We start from the raw sequence: 25,875 nt of genomic DNA on the forward strand, positions 1-25,875 counted from the left end.
TTTAGGCTGGGCAAGAGCCGACATCACATAAGACTAGCCACCGACGAAAAGGAAAGGAAAAAAAAGAAAAAAAAATTTCTACGTTAGTGTTGGCCACTCCACATAAGACTATCGACACTGATTGGATGGTCACATTAGCATTTTTCGGTCAATATTGGCTGGAATGACTATATTGGCAAATCGTCAAAAGATTAGGAATGTCAGGATTGAATTGGCATGAATGCAATAAGTTTATGACTTTTTTGGTAATTTTTCCAATTAAAAGAACAAGGGCTTGATTAGAAAAGGCCCGAAAGTAAATGGATAAAAAGTTGCATTCTTCCTTTTCTTTAATCGTTGGTCTATTATGCTAAAATTTTTTATTTCAAATAACAAGTCTCTGTAGTTATGCAATTGCATATTTTCTTTTATCTTTATCACATAACATGTCGTGCCTAATATAGTCAACTCTACTTAAACTTATAAGCACAAATATGTTTTCAATCTCATAACATAATAATTATACTACTCATTACGATTGAATATAATATCACACAAATATATATAAATACATATGATATTTCTGATTATGTTGTTATTCTGATATATTCTTCTCTTAAATTTTTCTTGGTAAAATCTAGAGACTTCTCTCAATCACATAGTGGTTGTGCTTAGTCCATTTCACTACACCATTAGAATATGAACACTATAATTATACGTTTGCTAATCGAGTGAGATTTTAAGAATTTTTCCTTTTAGATTTTTACTTTTCTGCTTAATATAGCTCTAGTATAAGCTGAAATTTTTTGCCAAATTGTGTTGTGGCTAAAGAGATGAAGTTAATACCATCAGAAATGACAGATTATACAATCCTGGTGTTGTCTGTACTTTTGTTTTCCTCTAAACATTTCATCTGCATGACATGAACATCTGTAATCTTACTTGATAGCCAAATTTTGCACGAACTTGATCAGGTTGAGAAATGGATTATTAGGACTGACGGACTCTGTGATCAGCTGCCCTTTAATTAAAATCAGTAGTTCAAACTGGAAATGATCTCTGCAAGCATCCTCTTCACGACATGAGTGCGGAACTTGTGCCTCTTCAGTCCACGATGGGAATGCTATTAGCCGCGCTGTATGCCGATACAGATGCTAAAAGATTTTTTTATTGCCTCTGGAAGTTGAGCGCCTTGAGGGAAACAGCGAAAATGCAAGAGAAGATCACGGGGAACATGACCGTCATGATGGCGGCCACGCCCAGGAAGTCGTGTCTATAACCCAAGTAATCTTTGATGTATTGTTTCACTGAGCCTCCATAGTCCTCGACCGTGTCCTCCACATCGCCGTACTGCGAGGCCACCATCCCGTATAAAGTCCAAGCAGTGGGGCATGCCCAATAAAACCATCTCCACCAAACCGGCATCCTCTGTTGAAGATATAGCAGTAAGCAGTCTCTCATTGTCAGGCGTCAATATCGTGTTGGATTTAGGAAGAAGAAAATCAGCAAAATCATCCAAATGGTTGCTAGATAGAACTTACCGTTCGCGGCACTAGGAACCCTGAGAAGAGGTTCCATTGAGGGAAGGTTGCAAAGGAGATGATACCGGCGATTTGCAGGTTCGGGGTCAAGCCTACCGCTATCATGCCAAAGTAGTTGTAACTCAAAATGACGAAGAACATGAAGAACGTGTACCAGAAAAACTTTTCAGCTGTCCATTCGAACCCAATCATCGGATAAACTATGAGGCTGTACATTATGACTTGTGCAAGGATGTAGGGGACTTCAATCAGAACCTACAATATCGGGATTCAAACCACATAAGGAACGTTTAATTAGAGTACTGATTTGTAAGAGAAGATCAGGATTATTGCGAGGCAAAATTTTACTTGCGCTAGAGCATATGGAAGGGCCAAGTACATCCCTGCAGCTTGCTCTCTATAAAAGACTATTCTTTCCACTGATATAACCGGTTGCACGGGAGATGCATTTTGGACCCCAATGAAAATAGCGGTAGAATACATTGAGCCAATTGCATTGAGCAAGTCTGTTCTTCGGTTCCTGCAAGATTCGAAAGTTTAAGAACACACACCAGTTCGATGGTACAACGGGCTAAAAATTTTACGTGTCTAGACAGGACTTACGTTTTAGATCCGATATCCCAATACATACTCCCGAACATTAAGGCTACGAAGAGGGTGAAGAGGTGCCGAACAGCTGTATAGTTTATGTTGCGCCAGTAAGACCAATGTTGTTTCCATAAGCAAGCGATGAATTGGGTGAAAGTTGACTGTGAATACTTAGTGGGGAAGTAGAGATCCTTGGAATTAGGAGGTGGTACGCTCAATTCTTTGATCAAGGCCTTGTTTCTCCTGGAAAATTGCAGGATGTGTCATTCTAACTCTCTGTGATCTATGTGAGTCTGCCTCTTATGATCACTTACAAGGCTAAAATTTGGTACTTTGGGAATTCAGTGAACCCACCTATACAAGTCCGAACTTTTGTATAAAGCGGCAAAATCAATCCCCAGGGAAAATTCTCGTGCTGGCGCTGTGACTTCAAGCATCCAAGTTGCTGGGTTATAACCATCTTTGATTTTACTAACTCCTTGGATTCCCTTTCACATGAAGATAACTCTTTTTGGTGATTCTAGTAACTTCGCAAAAAAGGGAAATTGAAACCGTATCAGCCAAAATAAGCACCTCAAAGTACTTGATTAGATGACGAGAATGGCGACCCAATGGACCAACATATATCTCTTGCCCACCTCGTTTCAATAAGAGAAGCTACGGCACAAGTAAAAGCACATGGCTCATGTATCGATAGCATTACGAATAAATTCTTGTACTATGGATGTGTAGACACTACTTACCTCATCAAAAGCTTCGAATATACAGATGCTCGGCTGGTGGATCGTGCACACAACAGTTCTGCCTGTATCCACCGTATTCCTTACTGTTCTCCTGACAATTGCGGCAGCTCTGGCATCAAGCCCAGAGGTTGGCTCGTCCATGAAAATAATAGAGGGGTTCGCTACTAGTTCGACCGCTATGGTTAGCCTTTTGCGTTGCTCGGTAGAGAGACCGTTGACACCAGGCAAACCGACCAAGGCTTGTCGCAGCGGATTTAGTTCCACAAGCTCCACGACTTCCTCAACGAACAACTGCAAAGGTTTTTTGAAATACAAATGATACGATGGATAAGACTGACTATTGATGACGGCTTCACATGTAGCTATAAAAATGAACCAAATACCAGTGAAGATGACAAACTTAAATTACCAAAAGGAACCATCACTTGGGATTTTTAAAGAAGCAAGAATTTGAAGAGATTATTTCAAGGGAAAAAAGACAACTGTGCTAAAAAACAGACATTGGGAATAGAGGCCAACCTTTCTGGTTTCATTGTCGATGTCAGCTGGTAAACGCAGCCATGCAGAGTAAACCAATGACTCGTAGACCGTAACATGAGGTGAATGGATGTCGTTTTGTTCACAGTTGCCGGAAATCCGAGCGAATGTCTCTTGCTTCTTTGGATACCCAGATATCGTTATGTTCCCTTCGATGTATCCTCCAGTTTTTATACCGGCCAACACATCCAACAAAGTTGTTTTACCGGCACCGCTGACACCCATCAAAGCTGTGAGAACACCGGGCCTAAAAGCACCACTTACTCCCCTTAAGAGCACCAATTTATCCTCGAGAACACCTTGACTCGTCATTTCCTGCCAACATAAATGAAAAAACGAATTATTTAGCTACATTTGACATGGGGATATTTGCGTAGGAACGTTTATGCTTCTATCATGATGAGGGCATCTATCATGATGCACGATGAGGTACTATCTTCAGATTTCTCAATGTTCAACTTGGACCCTGTTACCTGTGGCATGTCAACTGAATACTTGATTTCATCGAAAGTGATAGAGTGTTGCACAAATGGCAGGACCATTCCTCTTTTCCTATTAGTCATGGCAGCCATCTCGGGCCTTGTAAATGAGGATCTGGGTGAACTCACTGCAAGTCCAAAAAGAAAACATTGGCAAAGACATTATGCAAGTCCTTTATAAAAGGAGTTGTTCTTTCAGTCTATTGTTGGTCTTTTGTTCATCACCCATCTACTAAAGATAGACCATAGAGGCTAAAAGAAACTATTGAGACTTCGTACCTGATACTTGTTGGTTACCAGAACCCTGAGACAGCAACTGAATCAATCCTCCTACTCTATTGCCATTTTCATTGCTTTGATGATCATGTGATTTTACTGTCTGAGATCTTCCATAGGCTGCAAAATTGCTTACAGAACTTAGGCTAGCTCGAATGGAAGGAAGCCAAAAGAAGAAGAAACTGGAATCCACTTACGGTCAAGGAAAGTGAGAGCCACTGGGACGCGAGGTTGAAGAGCAAATTGAATCCAGCTAGTGCCGCCACTCCTATCCAATACCAGTAGGCATGGGTAAAGAGTCCACGCGACTCCAACGATTGAACTCCTAGTGTTTCGTTAGAACTTGAATCGAAGGGAACCTATCACATGGCATAAAAAACAGGAATCAGTTGGTCAGAAAATGATATTAATGGAGAGATATAAAGTACTTGCATCAAGCAATTACAAGGCTTCACCTTGTTCCAGTTTGATGATAACAACTCATTAGCAGCTAGCGCATTCTGCCCGTACATTAAGGGGGATACCCAATAACCCCAAATCCACCATTTCTTTATATCCTCTGTCATTCATACAGAGAAGGGAAATTAGCACTCCTTTTGACGACGGAAGGCCAAGGGAAAAAAAAGTTTTGAATTCAATGTACACTATACCTCTTGAAAGAACAATACCACTTAATGCAAAGAAAAGGACCAGAGAAAATGACCCGAATGTGCTGGCAAGAATCATGTTTCTGCCCACTGCCCCAATTGTCCGAAATAACGCCGATGCCATCTGCTGGGCGAGCACAAGCAAAAGGTACTGCCTGAACAACCTGCAAACACAACACAGACACTTCATACATCAAAACCATATAAAAATTTTACAAATCCGATGTTGGATTTGTCATCCTTCAACAGTGGAATTATCCCCTTTCTTTCTCACCTCCCAGCATGTGGATCAAATCCAATGACATAGTAGGTGAGGAACACCCAAACGGCAACCTCCACGAAGGTGAGAGGGATCTTTGAAATCCAAATTGGAAGAGCATATGCCCATGCCGGGTAAAAGAAATGATCTCTTTGCTTGTAGAAAACCGGGAGCTTGGCAATTGTCATGGAAATCTCCATCATTCCATTGAACATGATTATCACAAGAGTGAAGAACAATGTGCCAATATAAATCCCTCTGTCGTTTGTGGTTTCTCGAGGCATATGAGTCCGAAAGAAGAGGGTCATCGCAATACACGCTTGAACTGCGAGCTGATAAACGAGGTGCATCATATTATTGCATTAGCTAGTTCAAGTTTGAAACGAGAATTGAAGTCAGCATTTACCTGAATGATCTTAACAGTGTAAACAAAGGAGTTCCTTCTCATAAGCAAGTATTCTCTTGAAGCACATGCACGCAGCAAATCTTTTACTCCTACACCATACTTTTTGGTAGTCAAAGCAGCTGGGTGGTTCTTGCTTCGATCGAAAGGAGTGGAAAGCTCGTCTCTGAGTTTCCTTCCCAAGTGAAACGCATGGAATGCCTCTGCGAATTCCCTAACCGCCACAAAAGTGTAAGGCTCGTCTTTACGTGCCCAATATTGCTGCTGATCTTTCTGTGACGTTACCTATCAATAGAAAAGGAAAATGAGTTCTTACAAGACAGTTGCTTTGAGAATACTTTTCCTCTCCTAAAGCAGCAGGGTGGAAAATTGTTACGTTTCAACTTACTTCTTGCAAGAAGTCGGCCACACCCTGCCTCTCAGGGCATATGAATCCCATGGATTCGAAGAAATCTAGGACGAGGTCACGAGGACCCTCGTACACGATCTGGCCATCGGATAGCAGAATAATGTCGTCAAACATGTTGTAAGTCTCCGGAGCTGGCTGGAGAAGGGAGATAACGGCCGTCCCATTGAAAATGTGATTGAATTGCTTCAAGGACTTCACTATTTGGTACGTCGTTGAGCTATGAGCCCGGTAGATATCTCATCCATGAAGAAGGCCATCACGGGCCCAACCAGCATCTCACCTGATAAATACGCGTAAGTGATCAATTTGTTGATTAGACTAGAGAAGGAACATCGAACGTTAATTTCGTGGATCAACCACTATCCAAGTTGCTTCTAACCCGTGGTCACCCGCTTCCTTTGTCCTCCCGAAATACCCCTGATCATTTGATTTCCAACCATGGTATCTGCACAAGCTTCTAGCCCTAAAATCTGTGGAAAAAGGACATATTCAGTAAAGTTTTATAAATCTGAAAATGCTTGTTGAACATTTTGTCAAAGATTACCTTAAGAACATAATCTGTGACAACACTAGCCTCCTGACCTGGTATTGCTGCAGCCTGAGGGATTTTACACCACAAAAGATTTGCTTGAGAAGACCCCAAAAGCAAACTCAACAGTGTTTTTGGCCCATGGAAAAGAGAAGAACAGAAAAGGACTATACCAGAGTTGGATTCAAAAATCATTTGTTCCATGTCTGAGTTTTCTTATGCATAATCTGTTTCATTTCCTTGTTTGATTTGGAGAAAGGGAGAAAAGCAACTATTTAGCTTCCCTTCTTTGATTACCTTCATATAGACATCAATATCAGGGTCTGGTTTTATATTTGCCGCTTTCTCTCTTCTTGATAGCTCTGCCAACATATCTACAGAATGCCACAAAAGGATCCACCTTTTTCTCATTCTAAAGGTCTCCCAAATACAAATCTGACTATAGAAACGATTAAAGAAAAAATATTGCTAATTACCATATCGAGTTCCGACCCCCTGACATCTTGCAGAGAAGCCCAGAGTTTCTCTAAACTGTCATTTCTCCAATGTGAAGATCATGTTGACTTATGTATGCGGCAGTTCTTTGGGGGACAAACTCATTGAAGCTGTGTCCATTGTAAGCAACCTTTCCTGTCATCTAAGTAACAATATTCGTGCTTTTAGTAAAATTTGGAACAAAGATTTTCCTTCAGGAGCTAAACATTGGAAATCGGACAATACGAAAATAAGGCGTGAAATTAAATGAGAATCTGGGTGAATTAACCTTCAGTTTGGGGTCAAGCTTGCCAGCCAAAGCTAACAAGAGTGTGGTCTTCCCTGAACTAGGAGGACCTAAAAGCAATGTCATCCTGCAAAAAATGAAAGCTGATCAGAAGCAGGTTGCTAAAAGAAAAAGAAAAGAAAAGAAAAGGAAATCTCCATAATTTGGTTCAACCCAAAAAGCAAAAAAGCAAACTGAACTCAGAAATGCCATTCCACTTAATTTGGTTTGATTTGCCCACCTTCCAGGTTTGATGATCCCACTGACATCTTGCAGGATAGTCGACTGTTTCTTTCTACTGGGAAGGATGTGCAGGAATTTCAGGATGCCCTTCAACAACAACAGGAAAAAGATAAAAACTAATACGAAAAAGAAAATATTTGACTGAAACATATTCAGAACATTTGAGCATATGTACATAATTAGTGGCCGGTCATGTGGTCTCTGCTAAATGAAAAATTCAAAGTGTGCTTGTTGTGTTTGATGTGCTAACTGGTGCTGGTGCTTACCTCTACGAAATCAATAATGAAATTAATGAAATTGGGCACAGCTCTGCTTCCGACATGATCCTCTGTCTCGACATTCAAATGCTCATATCTCACTTCAATGGTAGCAAGATCAATTCCAACTCTGCAACGAAACCGAAATTCACAAGAACCAAAAGGGGTCAAAATGTCACTAAAAAACTCCATCATCAGGTGAATATGTTTTTTTTATAAAAAAAAAAAAGTAAATTGTCACTTTTGCTATTTTAGAAAGATTGGTAACGCAGTGCATTTGGTAACTTCTGTTCCACCGTGGGTTAACAACTCCTTCGATGTCTTTTCAATCCAATAATTGAAGCTAATAAATATCTAGGATGATTCTATCATTCCGTTTTAAAAAAAAATGGATTTATTTTTCGTGCTAGTAGATTTCTGAAAAAAGTTGGTAAATGTCAAAATAGGGAAAAAACAATACTAACCGTCCTTCAACTTTTGGCTAATGTGAAATGTCATTTTTGAACTTTTAATTTATTTAATATTATCTTTGAATTATTCTTGAATATTCAATGTAATCCCCTACCTTTCATACTGTTCGATCTAGTCCCTCAACTTTCCAACAAAGTCAAATCGGTTCTTCATTATTATTGACAAGTTTTCATAATTACACATGCTTCTATTTTTTGACTAAATGTTTTCATAATGAATCTAAAGATGATGTTAATTTATTAATAGATATTCATACATACATTAATCTAAATCTTGTTCCTTTTTCTTTTTTTATAAAACACCAAACACAAAAGATTGAAAATTTTATCAATCTAAACAATGAGGAACGGGATTTAGATTATTGAAAGTTTTATTAATCTAAAAAGTAGAGAACAAGATTTAGATTAATATTGGTACAAGAATCTATAGAAAAATTAATAGTGTTTCTAGTTATCTTAATGAAAATACTTAGACTTAAAGTAGCAGGAACAACAATATGATACAACTCTAAATGAGTTTCTTTTGCTATTGTGGAGATCATAAGCAAAATTTTACTTAAATGGAACCATTGTAATATTTATAAGAACTAAAAAGGTAACAAAAAGATGGCATGATTTTTGTTGATTCTGAAATCGATTAAAATAAAAAGAAATTGTAAAATATGGGCAATTGCGTCATCATGAAAGCTTGTGAATGGTACCAAAGAACTGATTAGACTTTGTTATGGAAAGTTGAAGGAATAGATTGAACAAATTGAAAATTTACGAACTAGATTGTACACTTAGGAATAGTTCAACAACCATAATGAACAAATTAAAAGTCCAAGGATGACATTGCATGCCAAAGTTTAGGGACTAGCTTCGGGTTAGCAACTCTCATTTGAGTTTGAACTAATTGAAAATCCAAGGATGACATTGCACATTGTGTCCAAGTTTATGGACTATTTCTAGATTTCCAACTCTCATTTGAGTTTTTTTACCTTGTATTTTTTCCCTTGAATTTACCCAATTTTCGTTAAGTCGGTGCTTTTATTTGTCTTATTTATCAACACTTTTAAATTTACGAACTCTTTTTAGAAATCACCAATATCAATTATAGCGATTAATCAATTTTCTCCTAATGCTTTAGCAACTACTTTCATGTTACCAACTATTGTTCGTGTTAATTACCAACTTCTATTATCTTTGACAAAACATGTTTCTTTTATTCTCTACCAACTTTTTTTTACCTTTTTAGCAACGCCTTAATTTACTGAGGTTAATTAAAAAAAAAAGCATCAACTTTAGGTCGAGGGACAATTTTGGCCCGAACTTTTTTTTGTTCCATAAAAAAACATCAACTTTAGGTCGAGGACAATTATGGCCCGAACTTTTTTTTGTCCCGTAAAAAAACACAAACTTTAGGTTGAGGGACAATTCTGGCCCGAACTTTTTTTTGTCTCGTAAAAAAGCACCAACTTTTACTTAAATCCCAAATCTGGCCCTTATTGACTTAAAACCATTGATTTTCCAACTTGACTATTCTACCTTAGCAATAAATCCACGTGACTTGCTGACTGGATTTAAATCATTATTCATTATCTTATTCTCTGAACCACAGCTTGAAGAATAATGGTGAAACTGTTCGTCTCCTTCACTTTACCAGCAAGTAAAAAATATCTCCAGATTGAATCTTTCTGGCCAAACTTCGTCGTTTTGTCGTAATCTGAAGCTGTAGACCACCGTCCGTCGACAGATGCCATGGAAGAGATTCGCTAGGCTTACCACCATAACTTTTTTTCTCAAACAAGGGTAACTTCAAACAGAAAGTCAATGGGGGGCCAAATTTGGGATTTAAATGAAAGTTGGTGCTTTTTTACGAGACAAAAAAAAGTTCGGGCCAGAATTGTCCCTCGACCTAAAGTTGGTGCTTTTTTATGGGACAAAAAAAAGTTCGGGCCAGAATTGTCCCTCGACCTAAAGTTGGTGCTTTTTTTTGGAATTAACCCTAATTTACTGGCTATTACATTGAAATACTTTTCATGTAACATACCAGCTTTCTCTAATCTAGCTATCAACTGGGTTGTCAATTCTCATTTGAGTTATTACCAATGTTTATTTGATTTTTTCTTTATAATTTACCAACTTATCTATTGTGTTGCTAGTTTTGTTTTCTTCACTAACCCATCATTTTCAATGACTAAATTATCAACTAATTTTTACATAAGTAACTCTTATTGAGATTAATGACCAACGTTCATTTGATTCTTTTTAATTGCCAACTTTCCTTTTTATTTACCTATATTTATTTAACTTTCTTACCAACACCTTCAAATCATCAACTACAATATAAAATAACCAGCCTCTATGGGATGACTTACCAACTTTATTCCCGATTAAGTAACCGAATAGAAAAGTTAGTAAAGTAAAAAAAAAAAAACGCTGGTAACTAACTAAAATAAAAATTGGTAGCCCAAAACTAGTAGATAATTTAATTGGAGAAAATTTGGAAAACAATTGAAACTCAAGCGAATAATTTCATATAAGAGTTAGTAAATTTAAGGTGTAATTCAAAAAGCAGGCGGGTAAGCCAACACGAGTCAGCAACTTAATCGATGAATTGTTGGTAAGTAAATTTAATTAAGGCAGGTACTTTTTGAAAATTTTGGTAAATTTAAAGCGTAACTAAGAAATGCACATAAAAATTAGTAAAAGATAAAAAAAAAAGTTGGCAAACTAGAAAAAAGAAAAAATAGTAAACGTCGGCAAGTAACTCAAAAGCGAATTGGTTTCCCAATACTATACAGTAATTTAATGAAAAAGAAGTTGGCGAGTCATGCTAATTTAGGTTGGTAATCTCTAAAAAGGTTAGTATATTTAAGTGGTTGCCAACTAAGGCAAATAAAAATCGGTAACTCAAATGAAAAGTTGGTAAATCACAAAAAAGAGACAATTAAACGTGAATAACCGAAAACTAGTCAGTAATTTAGTTTGACAAAAACCGGTAAATCACTCTCATTTAGGTTAGCAATTTCACATAAGAGCTATTGCTTTCAAAGCGTTGGCAAGTTATCCAAATCACTGTCCGTAGGTTAGTACAATAATTGTTCGTTTGCAAAGTACCATGTAAGGTTGGTAATTTCATAGAACCGATGGTAAATCGGCTACAAGTTAGCTGAAAGAAATGGTCACATATTGTTTTTTGTAACCAACATTTTTTTGACACTAACATTTATCGAAATTTATCAACACAGAAGAAACCCTATTTTCGGTCACAAAATAATTTTCCTAGTCATTTTATCTTATAAACAAATCAGTAGAAACCCAACATTTCTTTTAAAAATAGAATTTTTAAAAAAGAGAGTAGAATATTTCAACAAGTGAATCTTATTCAACAACAAGTAACAATCTAACAAATTATTTAATACGATATTTTTCGAAAAAAGATTTACCTCTCAATGCGGTTCTTGAGCTTCAACAAGAAGCTCTCGTTGTCCTCTTCCGCCACCCTCACCAACCTCTCGATCAACTTCTGCCTCTCCTGCAAGTCGAGGCTCAGGATGTCGACCTCGTCCGCCCCGCCGCGCGAGGCGGTCAGGATGCCCTTCCTCAGGCGGTCGAACGTGGGGAGCCTCTCGAGGGCGGCCCATTTGAGAGCTTCTTCGTCGTCGTCCTCGTCGCCTCGGCGCGCCAGGGACCTCGAGAACACCTCGTCCATCCCGCCGTTCCTCCACATCCCGGAGCTGCTCGCGCTGTAGACATCTCCTCCCTCCATGAATGAACCGAAAAGGAGATGATAATAGATGGATGTGTCCCTGAGGTTCTTTCTTTTAGGTACGTGTAGAAAAGATGGGCCATGAATCGGGCATTGGTTCGAGGGACTGCGGGAACACACAAGGAGGCGCAAAAAGTGAAGTTTCAGAGAGATTACAGTTTTTGGCCCTCAATTGGCGGCTTTTGATGTGTCAACTCAACACTCTATGAATGTAGTTGCATTGGCATTCTATGTTGAAGATGAAGGGAACAAAAAGAACAAGAAACTGGCAGGAATTAGCAGTAGCATGCTAAGATCGGTTTACCGAATTCATTTACCGTATTGTGTAACTAGTCTCAAATGGGTCATTAAAACGTCTATTTCGAAAGAAGCATGTCACACCACTCTGATATATCTCATGCGTCGATCTTGGTGTATATAACACTCTTTTTCTTTTTGTCACGAGGATATTTGTACCTTCCGCATGTTCACTAACAAACCCGAAACGTACGACGTGATTTTACCGCTTTTGTGTAGGAATGGATTAAGTTTCAAGAGAAAAGGTTTTCGATCGAGTGGATTTGTAGATTTCCGACGAATGCGTAGTTTGCGATTAGCTTGATTAAAGTTGATCTATGGATTTTCAATGAACATGCGTTATAATAGTTCTCTAATGCTGTCTTCAGTCGATGGTCATTACAAAAGATTTGTCGTCTAGACTCTAGGGTGGACCGCTCGTCGTGTCTTTGTTTTGCCAAAGGATAGAGTGTTCGGTTGCTGTTTTAGGGTGGCCGTGACTTTCCATTACTTTACTGCCTCCGAATTAGATTATTAGACTACTAGTTATCGTAATCGCACCTTATATCTTTTGGTTAATAACACGAAAAATCATAAACTGGTATGCTTATGATAAATTTATCCTAAACTAATTTTTTGACCATCAAAAACTCAAAACTGATATACCTGAGACAAATTTTTTCTTCTGTTAAATTGAATTAATACCACGAAAAATCATAAATTGATAAATCTGTGAAAAACAGAGGCGTAAAATCCTAAATTGGTATACCCGTCAACCGTCACATGTCATTAAACTCAGTAATTTAATAATATGTCACGTTGGATAGCCGGGATGATTGAACCGCAGCGCCAGCAATTTTCCGGCGAAAATTGATCGGAATGACAACATTGTAATTTCGCGCGTAGGTTTAGGACTGAATGGGCGAAATTAAAAAAGTTTATGACTGAATTGATATCTACACGATAAATTTAGAACCGATTAGGTAATTTTCGTCCTTATTAACTAGCACGGCAAATAGGACCGTGAAAGTGTATGAGTAGCTATTAAATTTAACATCAGCAAACGGACGAAGAAGAGGGTGGCTAGTTTGGGAACGCGGCCCACACCATTTCGAGCCACCCTAGTACGCAATTAGAGGGGGGTGGGAGGGTGGCTAAATAGAGACCATAGATGATAGAGTAGACCACAATAATATATGTGGTAAAAAAAGGCTTGTAAACAATACACCTACCGATTCCACGTTACGTCGAAGCGCTTTGCTAATTGATCTGTCGACACCAACATCGTTCTCCAGCTTATTATACGCATTTCTTATATAATGTGAGAGGCCTCGATATAGTTATAACTCAAGTGAATCGGCGATTTTTTTTCCTAGAGGGAAAGAATTGCCCATATTTTTTACTTATTGTGAAGTGGTCGTTTGTTGCCTTAGTTGCGGCGTCTTCCTTTCCGGGTAGAGGTGATATTGGGTTTGATGTGTAATCTAGTTGTGCCCCATAACTTAAAAATGTACGTTGATATGTTCAGGTCGGGTCAGATTGAGCTTGGACAAAAAGGTTTGGTTGGCCTGACTTTTTAGGATATATAAGACGAAAGACGGTTGCCGCTTATTTTCTTTTTCTATATCAGACTTTTTACATTTTAACTGTTGTAATACTATATATATATATATATATATATATATATATATATATATCATGTTAATCGTTGTAATACTTATAAAGACCAAAAAGGTGAAAAGAGAAATAGAAAGCTAGCCCTATATTTTGTTGATTTAGGAAAAAGTTTTGACTTTGTTATGGAAAGTTGAGGGACTAGAAATATTTTTTTAAAAAATTGAAAGTTTAAGGCCTAGATTGAACATTTAAAGTTAGTTCAAAGACCATATTAAACGAATTATAAGTCCAAAGACGACATCACTTATTGAGCCAAAGTTTAGTGACTATCCGTGTCAATTTTCCAAAAGCAAATGCTATTTTCCCGACATATGATAGATTAATCCAAGAAAAGGGGAGAAAGAAATCGCACATCGGGGATGGTGTAAATTGGAGTAGTTAATGTATCTTAGTTGACATAATTTATTGGCTAAAGTTTTGAATGAAGTTGGATACAACTGCTAAGTTCGTTTGTCTAGCATATAAGCTCACTTTCACTTATCACACATCTTATATGGCCTGTTTTACTAAAACTGAATTTATCACAGGGTATTTTTTTTTTAATTCGACACAATTATTTGTCATTTTCTGAGGAATCATCATTATTTATTTTAATAAAAATTAACTCTAATATTGTGTTCCAAGAAATTTGTATTGGATTGAACCAAAATAATTTTACGCTCTATCTTACAGGATTGATTCATGTCAAATATCTACCTATATTTCCTCTATCGCATAATATAATGTAGAAAGATGGCAAAATATACTGCTATAGATTTATTGGATAAACTCCACTTTTCGTTTCTATATTTTCACGTCTTTTCTAACGAAGTCTTTGTAGTTTAAATTTGTGAAAATTGTTAATTTATTAATCGAGTTCTATTTTCACAAATTTTCTAATCAAGTTGATCCTACACCAACCGATAAATCCAGCTGACGTGGCCTCCTACTATGATGTGGATAATTTTTCCAACATGGATGACCACATAGGCGTCTATATTGGCTTAATATTATCTACATCATACTTTAACGTTGTTAACATTGATTAAATTTATTGACAATGATGTCCATGTAACCGTCGACGTTGGATAAATTTTATCCACATCATACTCCGACATAGTTCGATAGCCACATCAACTGAATTTAGCGGGAAATAAGGTCGGAGGGACTTAAGTAAAAAAAATTGAGAAAGTAGAAGGACTTAATTAGATAAAATAAAAGTATGTGGACTCGATTAGAGAAAAAGTGTAGGAGTAAAGGGATTGAAAGTTGCATTTTTTATTTCTGTAATTTCCGCTATATAGTTTCTTATAGTGTCCGTCTATTACACTAAAAGTTATATTTCAAATGACAAAATCAATTTCTCTCCCTGTACCTGTACAATTGTACATTTTTTCTCTTTCCAACATGACGTGTCAGGCCTAATATAGTCAATTATACTTAAACTTATGATATTTAAGACTATGTTGATATTATGAAATATTCTTCAATTAAAAATTTTCTCAGTAATATTTAAAGACTTCTCTAAATCACATTGTAAATTATTGTAAAATTTCATGGGACCACTGCTAACTGTTTTAAAAATTTAAGTTGTTAGATGAATGTATGATTTAATATTTAAATATTTTAACAGTTTTACATAGTCTATTTCATTACCCATATAAAAAATCAAAACCATAGTTATACAGTTTTTTAGAGATTGAGTTAAGTGTTTTTCCTTTAAATTTTTTACTTTTCTATTTAATGTTCAAAGTCGCTTTGAATATGATAAAAGAGATGATGTTTAGGTTAAAGGGGAAAACAAGAGTTGATTGAACTAGCGATAACGAAAGTATGTCTAATTGACACACACCTTCTACCTTCATCTCGCTATAGCTCCAGTATAAGCTAAAATTTTTCGCCAAATTGTGTTCTGGCTGAAGAAATGAAGTTTATACAATCAGAAACGACAGATTATGTAATTCTGTTACTTGTCCAGTCTTTTGTTTCCTCTAAAATATTTCATCTACATGACATGAACATCCGTAATCATACTTGATATTCAAATTTTGCACGAACCGATCCGATTGAGAAATGGATATAGGACTGACTGACTCTGTGATCAGTTTGCCCTTCATGAAAATCAGTAGTGCAAACTTGATATGATCTCTGTGAGCATCCTGTTCATGACATGAGTGCCCAACTTGTGCCTCTTCAATCGGCGATGGGAATGCTATTAGCTGCGCCTTACGTCAATATGAATGCTAAAAAGGCTTTTATCGGTTCTGGAAATTGAGCACCTTGATGGAAACAGCGAAGATGCAAGCGAAGAGGATGGGGAACGTGACCATCACGACGGCGGCCACGCCCAGGAAGTCGTGTCTATAACCCAAGTAATCTTTGATGTATTGTTTCACCGAGTTGCCAGAGTCCTCGAGCATGTCCTCCACATCGCCGTACTGCGAGGCCACCAACCCGTATAAAGTCCAAGCGACGGGGCATGCCCAATAGTACCATCTCCACCAAACAGGCATCCTCTGTTAAATAGCAAGGGAGGGTAGTCTCTCATTGTCAGGCATCACTATCATGTTGGAAAAAGAGGAGAATTAGCAAAATCATGGAAATGGTTGCTAGATAGAACTTACCGTTCGTGGCATTAGGAACCCCGAGAAGAGGTTCCATAGACAGTAGAATGCAAAGGCGACAATGCCGGCGATATGATGGTTCGGGGTCAAGCCTACTACCATCATGCCAAAGAAGGTGAAACATAACATGGTGAAGAACATGAAGAACATAAACCAGAAAAATTTTTCGCCTGTCCATTCGAACCCAATCATCGGATAAACTATGAGGGTGTACGTTATGACTTGTGCAACGATGTAGGGGACTTCAATCAGAACCTACAATATCGGCATTCAAACCACATAAGGAGCATTTAATTAGTGTACTGATTTGTAAGAGAAGATCAGGATCATTGCGAAGCAAAATTTTACTTGTGCTAGAGCATATGGCAGGGCCGAGTACATCCCGGCAGCTCGCTCTCTATAAAAAACTATTCTTTCCACTGATACAACTGGTTGCACGGGAGATGCATTTTGGACCCCAAGGAAGATAGCAGTAGCATACATTGAGCCCATTGCATTAAGCACGTCTATTGTTCGGTTCCTGCAAGATTCGAAGGTTTACGAACATACATCAGTTCGATGGTACAGGGGCTAAAAATTTTATGTGTCTAGACAGGACTTACGTTTTAGATCCAATATCCCAGTACATACTCCCGAACATTAAGGCTACCAAGATGGTGAAGAGGTGCCGAACAGCCGTATAGTTTGTGTTGCGCCAGTAAGACCAATGTTGTTTCCATAAGCAAGCGATAAATTGGGTGAAAGTTGACTGTGAATACTTAGTGGGGAAGTAGAGATCCTTGGAATTAGGAGGTGGTACGCTCAATTCTTTGATCAAAGCCTTGTTTCTCCTGGAAAATTGCAGAATGTGTCAATCTAACTCCTGTGATCTATTTGAGTCTTCCTCTTATGGTCACTAACTAGGCTAAAATTTGGTCGTTTTGGAATGCAGTGAACCCACCCATACAAGTCCGAATTTTTGTATAAAGCTGCAAAATCAATCCCCAGAATAAGTTCTTGTGCTGGTGTTGTGACTTCGAGCATCCAAGTTGCTGGATTATAACCATCTTCGATTTTGCGAACTCCTTGGATACCCTTTCATGTGAAGGTATCTCTTCTCGGTGATTCAAGTTAACTTTGTGAAAAAGGAAAATTGAAACCGTAACAGCCAAGCAAGTCGTACCTCAAAGTACTTGATTAGATGACAAGAATGACGACCCAACGGACCGACATATATTTCTTGCCCACCTCGTTTCAATAGGAGAAGCTACGGCACAAGTAAAAGTACATGGCTCATGTATCTATAACATTGTGAATAAATTATTGTACTTAGGATGTGTTGACATTACTCACCTCATCAAAAGCTTCAAATATGTCCACGCTCGGCTGGTGGATCGTGCACACAATAGTTCTGCCTGTATCCACCGCATTCCTTACTGTTCTCATGACAATAGCAGCAGATCTTGCATCGAGTCCTGAGGTTGGCTCATCCATGAAAATAATGGAGGGGTTCGCTACTAGTTCGACTGCTATTGTTAGCCTTTTGCGTTGCTCGGTAGAAAGACCATTGACACCAGGCAAACCGACCAAGGCTTTTCGCAGTGGATTTAGTTCCACGAGCTCCATGACTTCCTCAACGAACATCTGTAACGTTTTTTAAAAATACAAATGATATGATGGAGAAGAATGACTCTTGCTGACGGCTTCACATCTAGCTAGACAAAATGAACCAAATACCAGCGAAGACGACACACTTAAATTACCAAAAAGAGCCATCATTGGGATTTTTAAAGAAGCAAGCATTTGAAGAGATTATTTTAAGGGAAAAAGACGACTGTGCTAAAAAACAGATATTGGGAATAGAAGCCAACCTTTCTGGTTTCATTGTCGATGTCAACTGGTAAACGCAGCCATGCAGAGTAAACCAATGACTCGTAGACTGTAACGTGAGGTGAATGGATGTCGTTTTGTTCACAGTAGCCAGAAATCCGAGCGAATGTCTCTTGCTTCTTTGGATACCCAGATATCATGATGTTCCCTTCGATGTATCCTCCAGTTTTTCTACCGGCCAACACATCCATCAAAGTAGTCTTACCGGCACCGCTGACGCCCATCAAAGCTGTGAGAACACCAGGCCTAAAAGCACCACTTACTCCACTTAAGAGCAACAATTTATCCTCGAGAACACCTTGTCTCGTCATTTCCTGTCATCATAAATGAAACAACGAATTATTTAGCTACATTTGACATGTGTAGGAACGTTTATGCTTCTATCATGATGAAGTACTATCTTCAGATTTCTCACGGTTCAACTTGAACCCTGTTACCTGTGGCATGTCAACTGAATACTTGATTTCATCAAAAGTGATAGAGTGTTGCTCAAATGGCAGGACCATTCCTCTTTTCCTAATAGTCACGGCAGCCATCTCGGGCCTTGTAAGTGAGGATCTGGGTGAACTCACTGCAAATCCGAACAGAAAACGTTGGTTAAGACACAATGCAGGTCCTTGATAAAACAAGTTGCTCTTTTCAGTCTTCTCTGTTAGTCTTTTGTTCGTCGCCCATCGGCTAAAGATAGACAATAAAGGCTAATAGAAACGATGATACTTTTACCTGGTACTCGTTGGTGACTAGAACCCCGAGACGGCAACTGAATCGATCCTCCTCCTCTATTATCATTTTCATTGCTTTGATGATCTTCTGATTTTACTGTCTGAGATCGGCCATAGGCTGCAAAATTGCTTACAGAACTTAGGCTAGCTCTAATGGATAGAAGCCTAAAGAAGAAGAAACCGCAATCCACTTACGGTCTAGGAAAGTGAGAGCCATTGGGAATGTGAGGTTGAAGAGCAAAGTGTATCCAAACTGTGCCCCGACTCCTATCCAATACCAGGAGGCATTGGTAAAAATTCCACGCGACTCCAACGATTGAACTCCTAGTGTTTCATTTGAACTTGAATTGAAGGGAACCTATCACACGGCATACATTACAGGAATCAGTTGGTCAGAAAACGATATTCATATGAAATACTGGCATCTAGCAATTACAAGGCTTCACCTTGTTCCAGTTTGATGATAACAACTCATTAGTAGCTAGCGCATTCTGCCCGTACATTAAGGGGGATACCCAATAACCCCAAATCCACCATTTCTTTATATCCTCTGCCATTCATATAGAGAAGGGAAATTAGCACTCCTTTTGACGACAGAAGGCCTAGGGAAAAAAAACTTTTGAATTCTATGTACACTATACCTCTTGAAAGAACAACACCGCCTAATGTAAAGAGAACGAGCAGAGAAAATGTCCCGAATGTGTTGGCAACAATCATGTTTCTACCCACTGCCCCAATTGTCCGAAATAATGCCGATGCCATCTGCTGGACAAGCACAAGCAAAAGGTACTGCCTGAACAACCTGAAAACACGACACAGACACTTCATACATCGAAACAGTAAAAAATTTACAAAAGCAAGGTTGGATTTGCCGTCCTTCAACAGTGAAATTAATCCCTTTCTTTCTTACCTCCCAACATATGGATCAAATCCAATGACATAGTAGGTCATAAACACCCAGACTGCAACCTCCACGAAGGTGATAGGGATCTTTATAATCCAAATTGGAAGGGCGTATGCCCATGCCGGGTAAAAGAGGAGATCTCTTTGCTTGTAGAAAACTGGGAGCTTGGCAATTGTCATGATAATCTCCACCATTCCATTGAACATGATCATAGTGAGAGTGAAGAACAATGCGCCATTATAAATCCCTCCATCGGTTGTGGTATCCCGAGGCATCTTAGTTCGAAAGAAGAGGGTCATTGTAATAAATGCGATAACCACGAGCTGATAAATGAGTTGCATCGTGTTAGTACATTAGCTAGTTCAAGTTGGAAATGAGAATTGAAGTCAGCATTTACCTGAAAAACCTTGAAAATGTAAACGAAGGAGTTTCTCCATATAAGCAAGTATTCTCTTGAAGCACAAGCTCGAAGCAAATCCTTTACTCCAACGCCATATTTTTCGGTAGTCAAAGCAGCTGGGTGGTTCTTGCTTCGATCGAAAGGAGTGGAAAGCTCGTCCCCAAGTTTCCTTCCCAAGTGAAACGAATGGAATGCCTCTGCAAATTCCCGAACTGTGACTAAACCGTAATGCTCATCTTTACGTGCCCAATATTGCTGCTGATCTTTCCGTGACGTTACCTATCGATAGAAAAGTATGTGTTATTGCAAGACACTTGCTTTGAGAATACTTTTCATCTCCTAAAAGCTGCAGGGTGGAAAATTGTTATGTTTCAACTTACTTCTTGCAAGAAGTCGGCAACACCCTTCCTCTCGGGGCATTTGAATCCCATGGATTCGAAGAAATCTAGGGCGAGGTCTCGAGGACCCTGGTACACGATCTGGCCATCGGATAGCAGAATAATGTCGTCAAACATGTTGTAAGTTTCTGGAGCTGGCTGGAGAAGGGAGATAACGGCAGTCCCATTGAAAATGTGATTGAATTGTTTCAGGGACTTCACTATTTGGTATGTCGTCGAGCTGTCGAGCCCGGTAGATATCTCATCCATGAAGAAGGCCATTGCGGGCCCGACCAGCATCTCGCCTAGAAAATACAGGTCAGGGATCAATTTGTTTATTAGACTAGAGAAGGAACATTGAACAATAATTTTGTGGTATCAACAACTATCCAAGTTGCTTCTAACCCGTGGTCACACGCTTCCTCTGTCCTCCGGAAATACCCCTGATCATTTCATCTCCAACCATGGTATCTGCACAACCTTCTAGCCCCAAAATCTGTGGAAAAAGGACATGTTCGTTACACGTTTATTATTCCAAAATTCCTTGTATGACTTATTTTTTGTGATTCTTGTCAAAGATTACCTTAAGAACATAATCTGTGACAACACTAGCTTCCTGACCTGGTATTGCTGCAGCCTGAGGGATTTTACACCACGAAAGACCCCAAAAGTAAACTCACCAGTGTTTTTGGCCCATGGGAAAGAAAAGAACTATACCAGAGTTGGATTCAAAAATCATTTGTTCCTTGTCGATTTTTCTTATGCATAATCTGTTTCATTTCCATGTTTGATTTGGAAAAGGGGAGAAAAGCAACTATAAGCTTCCCTTCTTTGATTACCTTCATATAGACATCAATATCAGGATCTGGTTTTATATTTGCTGCTTTCTCTCTTCTTGATAGCTCTGCCAACATATCTACAGAATGCAACAAAAGGATCCACCTTTTTCTTATTCGAAAGATCTCTTTAATACAAACCCAACTATGAAATGATAAAAGAAGAAAGATTTCTAAGTACCATATCGAGTTCCGACCCCCTGACATCTCGCAGAGAAGGCCAGAGTTTCTCTAACTGTCATTTCTCCAATGTGAAGATCATGTTGACTTATATAAGCAGCAGTTCTTTGGGGCACAAACTCGTTGAAGCTATGTCCATTGTAAGTAACCTCTCCGGTCGTCTAAGTAACAGCATTCGTATTTTAGTGAATTTTGAAACAAAGATTTAGTTTCAGCAGCTAAACGTTGGAAATCGGAAAAAAAAAAAAAAAAAAGGTGTGAAATTAAATGAAAAATTATGTGAATTTACCGTCAGTTTGGGGCCAAGCTTGCCAGCCAAAGCTAACAAGAGTGTGGTCTTCCCTGAACAAGGAGGACCTAAAAGCAATGTCATCCTGCAAAAACGGAACGCAAATCAGAAGCAGAAGCAGATCGCGAAAAAGGAGAAAGAGAACAAAAGAAAATCTTCATCATTTGGTTCAAACCAAAAAAACAAAACAGAAAAGAAAACCGAACTTAGAAATGCGATTCCATTTCATATGTGGTTTAAAGTTGTTTTTAATTTGGTTTCATTTGCCCACCTGCCAGGTTTGATGATCCCACTGACATCTTGCAGGATAGTCAAGTGTTTCTTTCTACTAGGAAGGATGTGCAGGAAATTCAAGATGCCCTTCAACAACAAAAGAAAATCGATGAAAAGAATAAGAGTGAGAAAAAGAAAATATTGCACAGAAACATATTTAGAACATTTGAGCATTTGTATATAATTAATGGTCAGTCTTCTTGTCTCTACTAAATGAAAAATAAGAAGTGTGCTTGTTATGTTTGATGTACTAGCTGGTGCTGGTGCTTACCTCTACAATATCGACACTGAAATTAATGAAACTGGGCAAAGCTCTGCTTCCTACATGAACCTCTGTCTCCACATTCAAATGCTCGTATCTCACTTCAATTTTAGGAAGGTCAATTCCCACTCTGCAACGAAACCCAGATTCACAAGAACCAAAATTGGACAAAATGTCACTAAAACTCCATCAACAGTTGACCGTATTATATATATATTGATAAGAGGGGCTACACTAATATTGCTAGCTCACAAATGCTTAATTACAACATATAGTCATTTGTATGAACAGTTACTGTAGTAAACGAAGGAAAATAGTACTTTCGCAATTTCATATTAGTTGGTAAGGTAGTGCATTGGTAACTTCTATTCTATCAGTTAGCAACTTCTTCAATGTCTTAGCAATCCAATCGTCAGAGCTGAAAAATGACTAGGACAATTCTCCTATCATCCTGTTTCCACAAAAAAAGGAAATTTTTTTTCTGAATGGGTTGGTAAGTGTCAAAATACTGTTGCTAAAAGAAATGACCGGTCACTCGATTTCTTGATAATTTGTTGCTAACAAACTAACACTTTCATAAAACTACTAAATCAGTTTACAAATAATCAACTTTTCTAATCTTTTAGTTATTTTTATTTGTCTTTCTTGCCGACGCATTAAATTAACCTATTCTTTTTTGAATTTATCCGTCTTTATTTGAGTGGCTTACCGACTTTCTATTCTAATTAAACTATCAATTAGTTTTGAAATACCCACTCTCATTTAAATTATTTACCAAATGTTTATTTAGTACTTTTTGATTTATCAACTTTTGTTATAGTTTACCAACTTGAATGTTTTTCTCTTACAAGCCCTTTAAATATATCAACTTGAATATGAATTCATCATCTTTTATTTATCACTTTTCTTTGATTAACTTATCAATTATTTTTGGGTTACCAGCTATCGTTTGAAGTCCCTTACCAATGTTTATTTTTTTTTCTTACAATTTTTTCCAATTGAGGTACCACTTTGCCAACTTTTTTAAATTTATCAACCGATTTTGATATTGCCAGCCTCATTTAGAGTGATTACTAACTTTTCTCCGATTAAGTTACCAACTTTTATTTCAATTACCGATGTTAAATTGGTGAATTCAAGTTGTTGCTAAGAAGTGCACGTAAAAGTTTGTAAACATAAGAAAAGTTGGCAAATTTGAATAAATAAATAATAAATAACTTAAGAAAAGTTAACAACCCGATACTATGTAGTAAATTGATGGAAAAAAAGTTGATGAATCACACTAATTTAGGTTCATAATCTCTGCAAAAATTTCATAAATTTAAAGGATTGCTAATTAACCAAAGCAAATAAAAATTGATAACTCAATAGAAAAGTTGGTAAATTACGAAAAAAGAAGAAGGAATTCAACGTTAATAGCCTAAAAATAGCTGGTAATTTAGTTTGACAAAAATTGCTAAGGCTGGCAATTTCGTATAAGAGCTAGTACATCGGAAGCATTGGCAATATATGCAAATAACAATCAATAAATTAGTAGATAAATTGCTAGTTTGCAAACTACCATAAAAAGGTTAGTAGTTTCAAAAAACTTATGGTGAGTCACCCACAAGTTATCTAGAAATTAAAGTCACCGGTAGTTTTTTAACTTACAGTTTTTTGAACCAATTCTTATTGAATTTTACCAGCATATAAAAGAAACCATATTTTTGGGCACAAAATAATAGATTTCTAAAATACCAAGCGAGTTTGTGATTCTCTATACGGTAATAATATTGTTCCAATTAGTTTGCTTTTCCACAAGGTCCAAACCATTTCCTCTTTCGTTAATCAAGGATTAGTAATTTGCTGAGGAACTCTAGGTTTTTGGAAGTAGAAGAATATCATAATATGACGGATTTACCGATATGATCCACTCATTTTAATACTTACTAATCATTTGCTACTTCATTTTATATCATGAACAAGTTATTATCATTGCTTCTATGAAAGGCTAATCACAGAGGGAGTAGAATATTTAAAATAAGTGGATCCGGTTAAATAAATAGTAAAATCTAACGCATCATTTAGGGTCGGTATGTTTAAAAAAAATATTTTCGGGAAATTGTTTTCTAACTTTCTGGTGTTTGGATGATGGAAAATTAATCGATCCACATAAAATTTTCCATGGACTGAAAATAACAAGTTTAGATCGGGAGAAAACAACTTTCTCTTTTTTTTTTTTTTTTTGGTAAGGTAAGAAGTAAAACAACTTTCTCTTTCGACAAAAAGGAAATCACTTTTTCTAAACTACTTCCCTAAACAACCAAATAAATGAAAACTAAACATTTTCCTTGAAAATGACTTCATCGAAAATATTTTCCATTATTATGAAATTTTTACTGAAACAAAGACATCCTTAGTATGGCATTTCTCAAATTCTTTTACCTCTCGATGCGGTTCTTTAGCTTCAACAAGAAGCTCTCGTTGTCCTCTTCGGCCACCTTCACTAACCTCTCGAGCAACTTCTTCTTCTCCTGGAAGCCGAGGTTCAGGACGTCGATCTCGTCCGCTCCGCCGCGCGAGGCAGTCAGGATGCCCTTCCTCAGGCGGTCGAACGTGGGGAGCCTCTCGAGGGCGGCCCATTTGAGAGCTTCTTCGTCGTCATCCTCATTGCCGAGGCGCGACGAGGACCTGGAGAACACCTCGTCCATCCCACGGTTCCTCCACATCCCGGAGCTGCTCGCGCGCAGGCTCTTGCTCGCTCTGTAGACATCTCCTCCCTCCATCAATGAACCGAAAGAAGGAGATGATGCATGTGCCTCTGACATTCCTTCCTTTATGTATGCAAAAAAGATGGGCTATGAATCGAGCATTGTCTGTAGTGACTGCGAAAACACACAGGGAGGTGATAAAAGTGGAGTTTCTAGAGAGAGAGAGAGATTACAGTTTGAGGCCCACAATTGGCGGCTCTTGATGTATCAACTCATCACTCTATGAATGCGGTTGCGTCCACCATATTCTAGGTTGAAGACGAATGGAGCAACAAACAAGAAATCTGCGGGAGCTAGCGCGAGCACGCTAAGATCGGTTTACTAAATTTAAGCTGTGGGATTGTCCATGAATATGTCGTTAAAAGTAGTTCTCTGATGTCGTGTAGTCTAAGGTCAGACTGCTGCCAATTGTGAGACCATCCTCTCCTTTTCTTTGTCCTTGCTCTTTTTTGTTTCTTTCTCGCTAGGAAAAAGTTCGAGAAAATGAATAATTTGAAAAATGTTAGTTTGAAAATAATCGCTTATATTGCTTGCAAAAGCAAAATGAATAAATTTTTTTTTACACCTTCCATAAAAGTATTTG

At 38.0% G+C, this 25,875-nt stretch overlaps 1 protein-coding gene and 1 pseudogene across 1 annotated transcript; both read right to left on the minus strand.

Annotated features, from left to right (window-relative positions):
• Positions 1-808: 808 nt before the first annotated feature.
• On the minus strand, positions 809-12,186 carry LOC115684035 (pleiotropic drug resistance protein 1-like; annotated as a pseudogene).
• A 3,402-nt stretch (positions 12,187-15,588) lies between these two features.
• Positions 15,589-25,406, minus strand: LOC115684034 (pleiotropic drug resistance protein 1-like). Its single transcript, XM_030608721.2, has 24 exons — positions 24,967-25,406; positions 22,552-22,672; positions 22,279-22,367; positions 22,008-22,092; positions 21,720-21,879; positions 21,542-21,618; positions 21,286-21,339; positions 21,108-21,198; positions 20,706-21,007; positions 20,323-20,604; positions 19,932-20,248; positions 19,663-19,823; positions 19,468-19,571; positions 19,217-19,379; positions 19,023-19,139; positions 18,737-18,870; positions 18,281-18,613; positions 17,763-18,053; positions 17,593-17,676; positions 17,371-17,504; positions 17,033-17,260; positions 16,779-16,950; positions 16,431-16,685; positions 15,589-16,322 (listed from the first exon to the last, which is right to left on the minus strand). Exons 1-24 carry the CDS (start codon positions 25,347-25,349, stop codon positions 16,062-16,064), a joined length of 4,398 nt encoding a protein of 1,465 aa, XP_030464581.2. The 5' UTR covers positions 25,350-25,406; the 3' UTR covers positions 15,589-16,061.
• Positions 25,407-25,875: the final 469 nt, after the last annotated feature.

This window comes from Syzygium oleosum, unplaced genomic scaffold (assembly GCF_021117445.2).
Source record: "Syzygium oleosum isolate NSW1041296 unplaced genomic scaffold, Sole_v2.1 Sole_v2.20, whole genome shotgun sequence".
NCBI lineage: Eukaryota > Viridiplantae > Streptophyta > Magnoliopsida > Myrtales > Myrtaceae > Syzygium > Syzygium oleosum.

What these genes read in the sequence shown, in the direction of transcription:
- LOC115684034 (XM_030608721.2), bottom strand. Translation starts at nt 25,349, where the DNA reads ATGTCAGAGGCACATGCATCATCTCCTTCTTTCGGTTCATTGATGGAG. An exon ending in ATATTGATGTCTATATGAAG is followed by an intron (nt 21,340 to 21,541) that starts GTAATCAAAGAA and finishes AAAATCCCTCAG; the next exon opens with GCTGCAGCAATACCAGGTCA. An exon ending in ATTCAGTTGACATGCCACAG is followed by an intron (nt 18,614 to 18,736) that starts GTAACAGGGTTC and finishes TTATGATGACAG; the next exon opens with GAAATGACGAGACAAGGTGT.